General features: G+C 41.4%; 1 protein-coding gene across 1 annotated transcript in view; it reads left to right on the top strand.

Moving 5' to 3' along the window:
* The window catches only part of CNTLN (centlein), a 215630-nt gene that overhangs the window by 53005 nt on the left and 149743 nt on the right, over window positions 1–12882 (top strand). The window contains exons 5-7 of the mRNA XM_039910751.1: window positions 143–277; window positions 889–1068; window positions 8345–8478. Of these exons, the coding sequence (XP_039766685.1) occupies window positions 143–277; window positions 889–1068; window positions 8345–8478 (449 nt within the window). The remainder of the gene's footprint in view (window positions 1–142; window positions 278–888; window positions 1069–8344; window positions 8479–12882) is intronic.

The following is a 12882-nucleotide window of genomic DNA, read 5'->3' as shown; positions in this document are numbered from 1 at the left end:
CTAGTTATAAAAATTGGAATTTAGAAGTAATATACGACAAAAGAAAATGCGAAAGCTTGATCACCCTGGTATTAACAATAAAAATAAATAAAAGCCTTTGCTGGCAATATTGACTTTTTATCGAGTTCATTTTCTTCAACAGAGGGAATCAGGACAACAACAGGAAATAAATAACCTGGTAAAAAGGAAGATTGCTGTGGACGAAGAAAACATTTTCCTAAAGAATGAATTCATTGACTTACAGCAGAAATTTAACGATAAAAGTCAAGAACTTAAGGTATATTGACATGTACAGAGTTTTATAAGATGATAACTTTGATGTACTTCTTTAAGCTGTGTCAGCTTTTGTGGCATAGAAAGTGACAAGCTTGGAGGAGAAATTGCCTTAGGCGTCACTATACCATACCAGTTTCCCCTCACACACGCACACACGCACACAAAACTGAGATAGAGATGCTTTAAAGCTAAGAATTCAAGCTGTATAACTTTCAGATAAATAGTTAATGATGGAAACGGAGCAAAGAAAGTAGGAGTGTGAAGATGTGGCTTTTTTTAATTAGATTCTGATGGGACTGGCATTATTAATTGATAAAGCCCAGGTCTGGGAGGATATGTCGGTGTGGGTCTCAAAAATAGCTGGGGACAGCATCAAAGGCAGCTTGATCAATTAATGGGCTCTTTGCAAATGTGTACTCATCAAAGCTGTCATCCAGTTAAAAAATATGACCCTTCCACCTGCATGAAAAGAGGCCAATAAAAGTACATAGGTGACCTTGGCCATCAAATATAGAAGAAGCTGCTGTGAGAGGAAAACTGCACAGTTTATATTTGCTGATTAGTTCTCTCTTTTTTTTTTTGTTTATCGGCCCTTGTGGTACTGTTCTACAGGACACTAAGGAGTGTGCACAGAAGAAGGAAGAGCGCAACAGACTGGTTATAAAAAATCTGGAGGAGGAAAATGAGGGATTAAATACACGCTGCACTGACCTGCTAAATGACCTGGAGAAACTGAGGAAGCAGGAAGCACAATGGAGACTAGAAAAATCTGGCATTGATGATAAAGTAAAGGTATGAGAGGGAATGGACTCTTGCCTCTTCTTGCAGAACTAACTTCTGATGGGCACTTTCATTACATGTTATTTTCTTAAAATATCAAGTTATATATTCAAATCTACCAGTGGGGACTGACATTCATTTATATTCCTTCACTTAAGACTCATAGCTTTTTAAAAATTGATGTAGCAAAGCAGGAAGCTGACTTCAAATAGTCATCCTAAAGTATAATCATTAAAAAATAAAAGCTATTGCATTTTCAAATAAAATGCAATTTTAAAAAAAAATTTAGAATCATCGGCTGCTTGACTTTTTTCAATTAGAGGTGGAATTCACTAATGCATATCTATTGTATTGGACTGGATATTTCTAAAATAATTTTCGGCTAAATCCTTAAAATTTCACCCAAACTTGTTTAATACTAGGAAAATGCTATTTTAACCTCGAGAGGGCTGCACTCTTGTTACTTTTAAAATTGTTTTTCTTCCCTTGTTATACTGTTTTGATCATGCCCAATTTTTCCAATTAAACTTGCATCGGTTTTATCCATTACATTGGAATATGGATTATTTGCAGTTTTTCATTTGTAGTCTAATCAAATCTGAAAGTTGTTTTTGAAAGGCTTATTATATGTTGTTAGAACTGTACTTTGTGGGAATGATGTGCTTGTAAATATATGTGTCAGTATAAAAATGTGTATGTATATACCCAAGAAGAAAGTGTATATTTGCATTTTCTACGATATAAACGTTGTTTAGGAGGGAAAACACAACATTTGAGCCAGAGTACTCCTGGTGGCGGCGGAAGGAAGAGCTTTGAAAGTTTTCTGGGTTCTGAGAGTGGCTTAAGACCTTTAAGAAAACCTGATGGAAATTGAGTATTTACTAAGAAAACAGTGATAAGCATGCTATTGAATTGAAATATACAGAAAGGATAAATTGAAATATACAGAAAGGATACCCACTGCTAAGGTATGGGACAATATTTTCTTCTCCACCTAATGAAAAGCATTGACTTTAATTAACTTGGGACCCGCCCAAGGGCACCTAAGGATTTTACAGATTTATTCTACATTGATGCAGCAATGCAACTCTGTTCTGCCTGTTCATTGCCCAGGCAGTATGATATTTAATAGATGGTCAAAGTGGAACAGGAAGAAACTGATGGCTTTTCTGCTACCGTGTTTCTCTGAAGTAGTAGAACTTCATCCACGTAGAGTTGAGTGTAATTGTGCCCATTCCAGCAGGAGTGGAACCTGAATTTGGCTGTCAGTGGTTGTCAGTCAGTCTGGTTAGGTAAGAGACTGTAGCTAATGGGGGAATGGCAGTTCAGGGAGACTCTCTCTCCTTCCCTCCCTAGCTAGGAGAGCAGAGCCTAACATTTTGCTTTGGTAGTAAAAGATCGATTCATTGTGGTTCTGTTAAAACTATTCAAATTCAGAACTATAGTCCACCTAAGATCTTGTTGGTTCATTTTTTACAATATTTCTAGACTCTACACCTTTTCTTCATCCAAATGGCTACCATTCTTGTCCAAACCCTTGTCATATTCCTCATCTACTACTGCATCATCCCACTTGCTCACATCCTTACCTCCAGCCTTTCCCTCCTACAGCCCATACTTCACTCGGCTGCTTGGATCATTTTTCGAAGCCATTGTTTTCTGCACATCTCCCCATTCTTCAAAATCCTCCAATGACTGCCCATTCTTCTCTATAGCAAGTAGAAACTCCTGATTACAGGCTTTAAGGTGCTCGATCAACTCTCTTCTCACTAATAATCCTCACATCACTCCTTCTACAACCAAGCCCAGACACTGTGCTCCTCTAATGGCAATGTACTCCCTGTGCTTCGCTTTCATCTCTCTTAACATTGACCTCTAGCTCATATCCTTTCTGAAATTCCCTCCCACTTCATGTCTGACAGACTACCACTCTCCCTATCTCCAAATCCCTACTAAAGTCCCATTTCCAGGAAACCTTCCCTGACTAATCTCTCATCTTCCTGGCCTATTGTCTCTCTCTGTCACCTATGCATTTGAGTCCTTTAGCCTCTAAACCCTTAAATACTTACCCTGCTTCCTCCCACCCCCACACCAGCATGTGTATACTCATCTTTAAACTCTGTTGCATCTTCCTACTTGTAATTTATTATAGTGTCTGTCTCCTCCACTAGCTTGTAAAAGGACAGGGAATATCTCACCTAACTCTTCCAACCCCTAAGTTCAATGTGCTGTATAGAGGTGTGCTCAGTAAATACTATTGACTGACTGGTAGCTGCTTGGCGGCTGCTGACTAGTATGGTCAGGCAGTCTAGAAGCTGGTGGAGCAGAAAAATGGTCCCCAGAACAAATAGCAAGGGCCATATACAAAGAGGAAATCTAAGCAGGTACTGGACTAATGCAGTTCCTCAGTTGAGCTTCTGCTCTTCTTTCCCATGACTGAGAACTCTCCCTTGTTTGGTCTCAGGAACGGAGAAGTAGGATATGCTCTGAGCCCTATGTCAATTGAGTATTGAAAAAAGTCACTTTGGAGTTGGAGTTTTTTGAGCCATCTTCCCCAGAAACCCTCCTTATCTTCCCCAAAATCCTTCCTTTTCCATTGAAACAATGGTTGACACAAAGCTGTTTTTTAATAACAGGAGGACTTTCATGATCACAGGTACTGTTTTCTGCAGGAATGACTGTATCCATACAAGGGTTAACTTCTAGCACCTGGCAGCTTCCCACCTGCAGGCAGTCTTCATTTCAACCTTATGGGAATGTAGAAATGCAGAGTTGTTTGTTGATTGCCAGGTGGATTTAAGGCAGTGAAAAAGGCAATGGGTGGGGGAAATGTCATCTGGAATAAAGTGAAAAGGTGGGTTTATATTTTAAATATTTAAATATAATAGTTTATTGAATATTCTTTTCAATAATCCAACATGAAAATCCTCCTTATATTCCTTTAAAGAGCTCTCAGTTCCTGCTCTCTTGGCCAGACGATTGAGGTTCTCTCCTGAGCCTAGCCCTTCTGCTAATTCCTGTTTACCTGAGATTCCCTTCTGAGTCTGAACCTAACTCTTCTGTTAATTCCTGTTTGCCTGAGGTTCTCTCCTGAGTCTACTTCTTCTGCCAATGCCTGTTTGTCTATTGCCTGTTCTGATTTCTGAACCTTAATACTCCTGTTTTGTGTGCTGTATATCTGTCCATTCACTATCCTGGCTCACTTATCTGTCCTGACCTGTCTACTGAACCAGTCCATTTTTCCTGCAACCGGCCAAGACCTCTGTCCACCTTGGCTGGCCCTATGCTCAAACAGTTCCAAACTGAATACTCTGGAGCTGTTAGCTGCCATGTATTAACAAAGGAAAATCCATATTTTATTTGCTCAAAAGAAACCAAATTAGAGATTTCACTGCCATCATGAAAATAACAAATGAAAACTAAGTAGATCTAACTGCATTTTTTTAAACACTCAACATGTTTCAATATGGATTTAACTTCACTCACCAATTAGAGTTTGCAGCATCTGTTGTTTCAAATATAAGTGCATTTAAAATCACTGGAATTTTGTGGGTTTTTGGGGTTTTTTTGCATTTCAGAAATTACCAAACTGAGTTTGCTTTTGCCTTTGAAAGACTTAACTGTTGGTGTGAAATAGTGTGTGATTTTTGTACTCCAAAGCTGTAGAGAGTTGAGTTAACAGCAGGGTACAATAATCATCCAAATAACCTTTTTAAAAAAACTTTTCTTATAATATTCATCTTTTTGTGGTGGTATCCCGGTGATTGAGCTACAACTTTACCCTGTGTTTGGTGCTGCTCTACTAAAGAAGCTAGAATTTGATTATATATTGAGTAACAATATTGCAGAAAATGTTCCAGAAATTAGAAGGAACTAAAATAAACATTCTAAAAAGTATACAAATAATAGTGAATGTTATTGGGAGTAATGGAAGATCCTCGGTCCTGAGACTTTAGGACAGAGAATCTGCATGGAGGAATTGATACTGGGCTGTGGAGTACAAAGAGCTAGTAGGTGAGCAGGAGTACAGCACATTGTGTGGGGTAAATAAAGGATTTTTTTTTTTTGGACGGTACCTATTCGTGGCAGAAGTGATCTTAGCATTGTGCTGATGCTATGCTTTAGTGCCATAACCCATCAAGCAGTTGCCTTGGTAATCACTGCAGCTTTTGTTTCCCACATTAGCCAGTTACTTTTCAGGAGTCGTACTAGGCCTGTTCACCTCAAAGGTTATTCTGGGAAACCTTCACCGGAAGCAGAGCGGTGTGAGCCCTCATCACCACCGCCTCCTTGGAGCTCCTGCACTGAATGTCAAAACCTGCTCCCATGTCATGGGACGCAGCCTTCTCAGTTTTCAAATGTTGCATAATGGCAGCCAATCAGGACCTGGGACTGGAAGTTGCAGTCCATGAAGTTATGGGATTTCAGCATGACCTCCCGCACCCCACCCTCTGTTCACCCCCACCCCTTACCACCACCCCAAACCACTCATCCCCACGGCATCTCCCCATCAGCTCACTCTCATTAAATCTATCTCCTCCTCTTGTGCTGAGCACCTCCACTCCGTGAAGCCTGTGAATCCCCGTTCCATCATGCAAATTTACTTTCATCTGACCTCTTCCTAACTCAGTCATTGCTCCTTGCCACTGCCAACACCTGGCTCGTTCCTAATGATGTCCTCTCCTCTCCTGTGCTTTTCTGGGGGGCCTCCCTTACTTTTTTCCCTGTTTCACTGTCCCTCCCCCTCTGCACATACCAGACCACCATTCATTCATTGTCGTATTTATTAAGCCCTTACTATGTGCAGAGCACTGTACTCCCCACCTTCAAAGCCTTATTGTGGTCTCATCTCCAAGAGGCCTCCTTTAATTAAGCCTTCTTCTCCTTAACTCCCTGTCCCTCCTGCCTCATCTATGCACTTGGATCTGTACTTTTTGGGCCCTTTATATTCATTCCACCCTCAGTTTCACAACACTTGAACACATATTTGTAACTTATATTAATGTCCATCTCCCCCTCTAGACTGTAAGCTCATTGTGGTCAGGGAACGTGTCTACCAACTCTATATTGTACTCTGCCAAGCACTCAGTACATTGCTCTGCATGCAGCAAGTGCTCAATAAATACCATTGATTGATGGGGGAAAAGAGAGGAGTTGGCTTGCTACCCAATCCCTAATGCTACTTTCACACCAATCCAGCCTTGGAACATCTCCTCCACACTATATTTTCTCCACTCCTGCCATGGAATGCTGTTGTTGGAAGTCTAGGCACCAGGCCAACTTCATCTACATCAAATTAATCTCGGCTCTTTGTACCTTTTTCCACTCTTTCCCTCCTCCTTCTTCATCACCTCCCATTCCCATTGTCCCTACCAATTGTTCCAGACATTTAACTGACTCCTGGGAACCCCAGCTTCCCCACCTCCACCCTACCTAGCCTCTGATGACCTTGCCAGTTTCTTTGTTGACAGAATGGAGACCATCAGTTGTAAGCTCCCAAATGTGTCCCATTCACCTTCCCAGCTCTCTCTATCCTCCTCCACTGTCTCTCAAGGGATCTCCCATCTGCTTTCAAAATCTATTTCCTTCACCTGCTCCTCCAATCATATCTTTTCTCACCTTCTTAAAATAAAAAAAAAAACTTGTGGCCTTACCTCTTCCCCTGTGACCACCATCTTCTACCACTCTGATAATGTCTTCTTCTCTGCTTTCAAATGTTATGGGTATACATTGATGTTGCTATTTGAGTAGCTATATATTTATATGGTTTTCATGAAATTTTTAGATCTCGAGATCATCTTAATGCTCTTTATTTCCTATGGGAAACTATACTTAATTTAGCCCTATTTCACTTAATGCTCAGATTTCTTGGCACCAATCAAGAGCACTGACGAGGATTATTATTTTTTGCTTATTCATCTGCACATCTCCATTTGCCTGCTATTGCTTTGTTCTCTCTCCTGCTTCTGATATATGTATACACACACATACATACACAGACACACACACACACACACGATTTGTATCTCCTTCTCTCCCCTTTTGGATTGCAAATTCCTCGAGGATAGGGACTACATCTTTTACTCTCATTGTATTCTCCCCAGTGCTTAGTACAGTACTAGGCACACAGTAGATGGTCAAAAATTACTATTTGTGAAAATAAACCATTTTAAATATGGCCAGTTAAAGTGCACTTTACTGTTAAAGGGTTGCGTATGGTTTAAAGATAAAATACAGTAGTGGAAGATTTAAGGATACTGGCTAAGCGAGGCCTCCTGGCTTTGCCTTTTCTTGCTTCCCCTACCCCTTACCCTCCACCCCCTCTAATCAAAACTTCTCAGACTTATTCATGAATTTCTCAGTCCCTGGATCCCAGGGATTTTCCAAAATGGTGCTGGCAGGAATGGTTTGGAAAAACTTCAGGAGGAGATAAAAAAAAAATCTTTGGGAACTGTAGTCATTACCCTGGTATTCAGCTATGTAGATTGAATTTAATTCTGAGATACCAGAGAATTAAGGTTGTACTGGATTGCCAAAATGTTCTTTGGCTTTCTGAAATCTTTACTACTTGCATTGTGTTTTTTTTTTATCAACTTTTCCTAATTTACTTTTTCAATTATCTTATTATTTTTCCTGGGTGGTTTAGATCACAGTTACCATTGACTGCTACATCTGGACTAAATGTACTGGTATTTGGTTTCACAGGTTAATGGGACCCCTGAAGCTTAAAATACCTAAAAAAAAAATTAGTGGCATATTTTTCAAAAGCGTACCTAAGCACTTATATTCTGTGAGGAGGTCCAGGTATGTGATGATTATTTTGATCATAATTATGCAAAGAATAATACTTTGTTCTTATCGTCTTGCTCTGGGGTATTCAGAGCTTTCTTATGCTTTTTAAATTTCACTTTGGTGTGAATTTTATCTTTTGAGTATTTACATACTTTTCAAAAGATAATCAGTGGTAGTTTCCCTTTAAGTAACCTGCTTGTAAGGCTTTAAAAAATAATGTACACCCCAGAAACAAATTAGCTAGTATATAATGAAAGATGCTTTCTTTCTTTGGTTACAGAAAGATGCTAAGCCCTCTTTTGGTTTACCCAATTTATTCCTCTCCCCTGAGCCTGTTTCCTCTTGTGACGCTCTACCTGGTAATTTCTTCTCCTTTCGGGCCTAAAACCGAAGTCCAGCAGCCACCAAGAATCAGTGTGGATCACTTCTAGGACAGGTAGCTCTCACAGAAGATGGGCCACATTTATGTATTATGTGATTCCTGCTTTATTCCTAGAGTTTGGAAGCCAATTTAACTGAGTCCAGGAAGCACGTTGAAGAATTGCATAGTAAATGCAATGATTTATCATCACAACTGACTATGAATCAGACTGACCTCATCCAAAAGGATATGGATATAACCCTGTTCAGGCAAGTATATCAAATTTCTAATCAAGTGCCTGCCATATGTGATATTTACAAACATACAATAATATGAAGAAACATTTACAATATAAGTTTACCAGCAAAACAACCTATTAGAATATAGACTGCACTGGTTTGTAAGATTTACATGTTGTTGGCAAACTTCTAGGCAGTTGGTATTGGTTTGCACTCTACCTCGAGGCCACAGATTTCCCTTATACCCTTTTTAAAAAATTCAGTGTTTTAAGCAGCTATGTACTTCCAAAATAATTTAAATGTCATTTACAAATGTTTCAAGGCTGGCAATGTTAGGCAGCAGGGACAATCTTGAAAGGAAAATGAGATTAGTCTCTTTACCCATGTTGATTTTTAGGTGCCTCAGAGGACGCATTGGAGATGTCTTTAAACCACAGGAGATTGTGGGAATGGATTTCAGAGGAACTATTATTAATAGAGGACATAAAACTGTATTTGGGAATCATTTATGTTAAGAAAGATGTTTGTTAAAGCCATGAGAGTAGACGAGATCCCCAGGGGAGGAGGGAGAAGAATAGAAAATCGGTGGAATTTAGAGCCACCACGCCACAGCTTGCTCAGATCTTTGCGAGGAGCTCCTTTGACTTGAAACAACCTCCCTCCAACCATTGCGGGAGCCCGTCCCCCATCCCCTGAGGGAACCAGAGGTCCGTCAGGAACTTCATGTACTTGACAACTTGGATCTGTTAGGCCGGCCACCAACAGTCTGTCAGTCAGTCAGTCATATTTATTGAGTGCTTACCGTGTGCAGAGCAGTGTATTAAGGGCTTGGGGGAGTAAAATGTAACAATAAACAGACATGTTCCCTGCATAGAATGGTCTGACAGTCTAAAGACGAACTTAGAGTCTTTACGGGATGGCAGCCTGGGCCACCGAACAGTCTCTCTCCTCCCTCCAGGCATCACAGTAGCCCATTCCTGACCCTCTATGGGAAGTCACTTAACTTCTCTGTGCCTCAGTTACCTCATCTGTAAAATGGGGATTAAGACTGTGAGCCCCACGTGGGACAACCTGACTCCCCTGTGACTACCCCAGCGCTTAGAACAGTGCTCGGCACATAGTAAGCGCTTAACAAATACCAACATTATTATTAACATTATTAACTAAAAGTCAGGAAACTGGAGGGGTTAGAGCCTACATTTGGAAATCAATCTATTCATCAGTGGTATTTATTGAGCACTTAAATATTTGCAGAGCACTGTACTAAGCGCTTGGGGGAGTATATTACAACAGAGTTGATAGACTTTAGAGAAGCAGCATGGCTCAGTGGAAAGACCACGGGCTTGGGAGTCAGAGGTCATGGGTTTGAATCCCGGTTCTGCCACTTGTCAGCTGTGTGACTATGGGCAAGTCACTTAACTTCTCTGTGCCTCAGTTACCTCATCTGTAAAATGGGGATTAAGATTATGAGTCTCACGTGGGACAACCTGATTACCCTGTATCTACCCCAGCGCTTAGAACAGTGCTCTGCACATAGTAAGCGCTTAACAAATACCAACATTATTATTATTATAGACAAGGTCCCTGCCCACAGTGAGCTTCCAGTCTACAGGGAGAGACAGACATTAGTATAAATAAGCTACAGATATGTACATATGTGCTATGGGGCTGCACTGAGTATCAAGGTCCCAAAGGGTACAGATCCGAGCCACAGATGACTCAGAATAATAATAATGTTGGTATTTGTTAGTGCTTACTATGTGCCAAGCACTGTTCTAAGCACTGGGGTAGATACAAGGTAATCAGGTTGTCCCGTGAAGGGCTCACAGTCTTCATCCAAATTTTACAGGTGAGGTAACTGAGGCCCAGAGAAGTTAAGTGACTTGCCCAAGGTCACAGAGCTGATAAGCGGCAGAGCCAGGATTAGAACCCATGACCTCTGACTCCCAAGTCCGGGCTCTTTCCACTGAGCCACGCTACTTCTCAAGGGAGAGGGAGTTGGTGAAAAGAGGGCTTAATCAGGGAATGCCTCTTGTAGATGTGACCTTAATAAGGCTTTGAAGATGGGGAGAGCAGTGGTGTGGTGTATATAGAGGGGGAGGGAGTTCCAGACCTGAGAGAAGATGTGAGCAAGATAAATGAGATTGGGACAGACAGTGAGCAAGCTGGCACTAGAGGCCTGTAATGTGTGGGGTGGGCTATATTAAGTCAGTGAGGTAAGGTAGGAGGGGGTAATGTGATGGATTGTTTCAAAGCTGATGGTAAGGAGTTTCTGTCTGATGTGGAGGTGGATGGGCAATCCCTGGAGATTCTTAAGGAGTGGGGAAATGTGGCCTGAACTTGTTTTAGAAAAATGATCAGGGCAGTAGATTGAAGTGTGGACTGGGGTGGGGAAAGATGGGAGACAGAAAGGTCAGCGAAGAGACTGATACAGTAGTCAAGGTGGGATAGGATAAATAAATGCTTGTCAGCATAGTAGCAGTTTGGATGGAGACGAAAGGGTAGACTTTTAGCAGTGTTGTGAAGGAGGAGCTGACAGAAGTTGGTGATAGATAGAATGTGTGAGGTGAATGAGAGAGATGAGTCGAGGACAATGCCAAGATTCCAGGCTTGTGAGACAGGAAGAATGGTGGTGCTGTCTACAGTGATAGGAAAGTCACAGGGTAAAAGACTACAGAGAATAAGAGAGAGCAGGGCTGGGGCTGTAGATTTAGGAATTAGCTGCATAGAGATGGTAATTGAAGCCAGGAGAATGAATGAGTTCTCCGAGGGAGTGGGTGTCGTTGGAGAATCGAAGGGGACCCAGAACTGAACCTTGAGGGACTCCCATAGTTAGAAGTTGGGAGACAGAGGAGGAGTCCACAAAAGAGACTGAGAATCAGCAGCCTGAGAAATCAGAGAACCAGGAGAGGGCGGTGTCAGTGACACCAAGGTATTGGATAATGTTTCCAGGAGAAAGGAGTGGTCCACAATGTCAAAGGCAGTTGAGAGATCAAGGAGGATTCAGATGGAGTAGAGGCCACTGGATTTGGCAAGAAGGAGATCATTGGTGGCCTTTGAGAGAGGACAGTTTCTCTGGACTGAAGGGAGTGGAAGCCAGATTGGAGGGGATCAAGGGGAGAATTGGGGGAGAAGAAGTGAAGACAGTGGGTTTAGACAACTTCCTCAAGGAATTTGAAGAGTAATGGTAGGAGGGAGATGGGGTGATAGCTGGAGGGAGCCATGGATCCAAGGGAGGATTATTTTTAGAATAAGGGAGACATGAGCATGTTGGAAAACTGGGGAACAAGCCTTTGGAGAGTGAACAGTTGAAGATGGCAGTCAGGGAGGGAAGAAGGAAGGGGCAAATATTTTGATAAGGTGCAAAGGGATGGTGACAGAGGTACAAGTGGAGAGGGTGGGTTTAAGTTAAGTGAGTTGCCCAAGGTCACAGAGCAAACAAGTAAAGCAGCATGGCCTAGTTGAAGGAGCATGGGCCTAGGCATCAAAGGACCTGAAGTCTAGTCCCAGCTCCATCACATGAGTGCTGTATGACTTCGGGTAAGTCATGTAACTGCTCTGTGCCTCTGTTACCTCATCTGTAAAATGGAGATAAAGACTGTGAGCCCCTTGTGGGACATGGATTGGGTCCAACCTGATTAGTGTCTATCTCCCCCAGTGCTTAGTACAGCACGTGGCACATAGTAAGCGCTTAACAAATGCCATATTTGGAGGTGCTAAGAGTAAACGCTGCTTTTCCTCCCTGATGTCTTTGCAGCAGCAGTGTGTCCCCATGTCTCCCATAATGCTCTGCTCAGGGTCCCCACAGTCCCTCCCCAATGATCTTTCCACCTCTTGGGGGCCAGGAGGATTATAAAAGTTAGGCAGTTCTGCTCTGGGCTTTGCAGATTTTTGAAGTAGAAGGAAGTAGTAGATGTATCAGTGAGGACTAGGAGGAGGACTGGGACAGAGGAAAAGCCATTATTGTCCACAAGGTCAGATCATTTTTAGTCTTCATTGAAAATGTGAAAAAACATGGGTCTGTTTAGTAATATAAACAATTTGTGAATTTAAATGATTTAAACCAGTTAAAGATTGATGGATGATTTTTAATTAGAGCTAGGTCAGTTAGGTCAGCAGAGGTTCATGTAGACCTATGGTAAAAGGCTTCAAATATTTTGATTTAAGTTTTATCTGAGGGTTTATAGTCATATGAATCCTCAGGATTAATGCTGAATACTTAACAGATTGATAAGAGCTTAAGTATTGACCATTCTGTAGCGATCATCATAATAGCAGAAGGCACCTAGTGGGCTTAGATGATTTGACCTAATTAGATCATTCATCTTCTTTTTGTTAAGTATAAGTGATATGGCATGTTTGTCTCAGTGTGTAATATGATGAAAATGACGTCAATCCAAATCAACATGAGAAATAGTTGCTGTTTTTTGTAAA

The sequence above is a fragment of the Ornithorhynchus anatinus genome, chromosome X5, assembly GCF_004115215.2.
Source record: "Ornithorhynchus anatinus isolate Pmale09 chromosome X5, mOrnAna1.pri.v4, whole genome shotgun sequence".
Taxonomy (NCBI): Eukaryota; Metazoa; Chordata; class Mammalia; order Monotremata; family Ornithorhynchidae; genus Ornithorhynchus; species Ornithorhynchus anatinus.
Note: the sequence above shows the minus strand (reverse complement) of the source record. Positions and strands in the feature narration are given on the sequence as shown.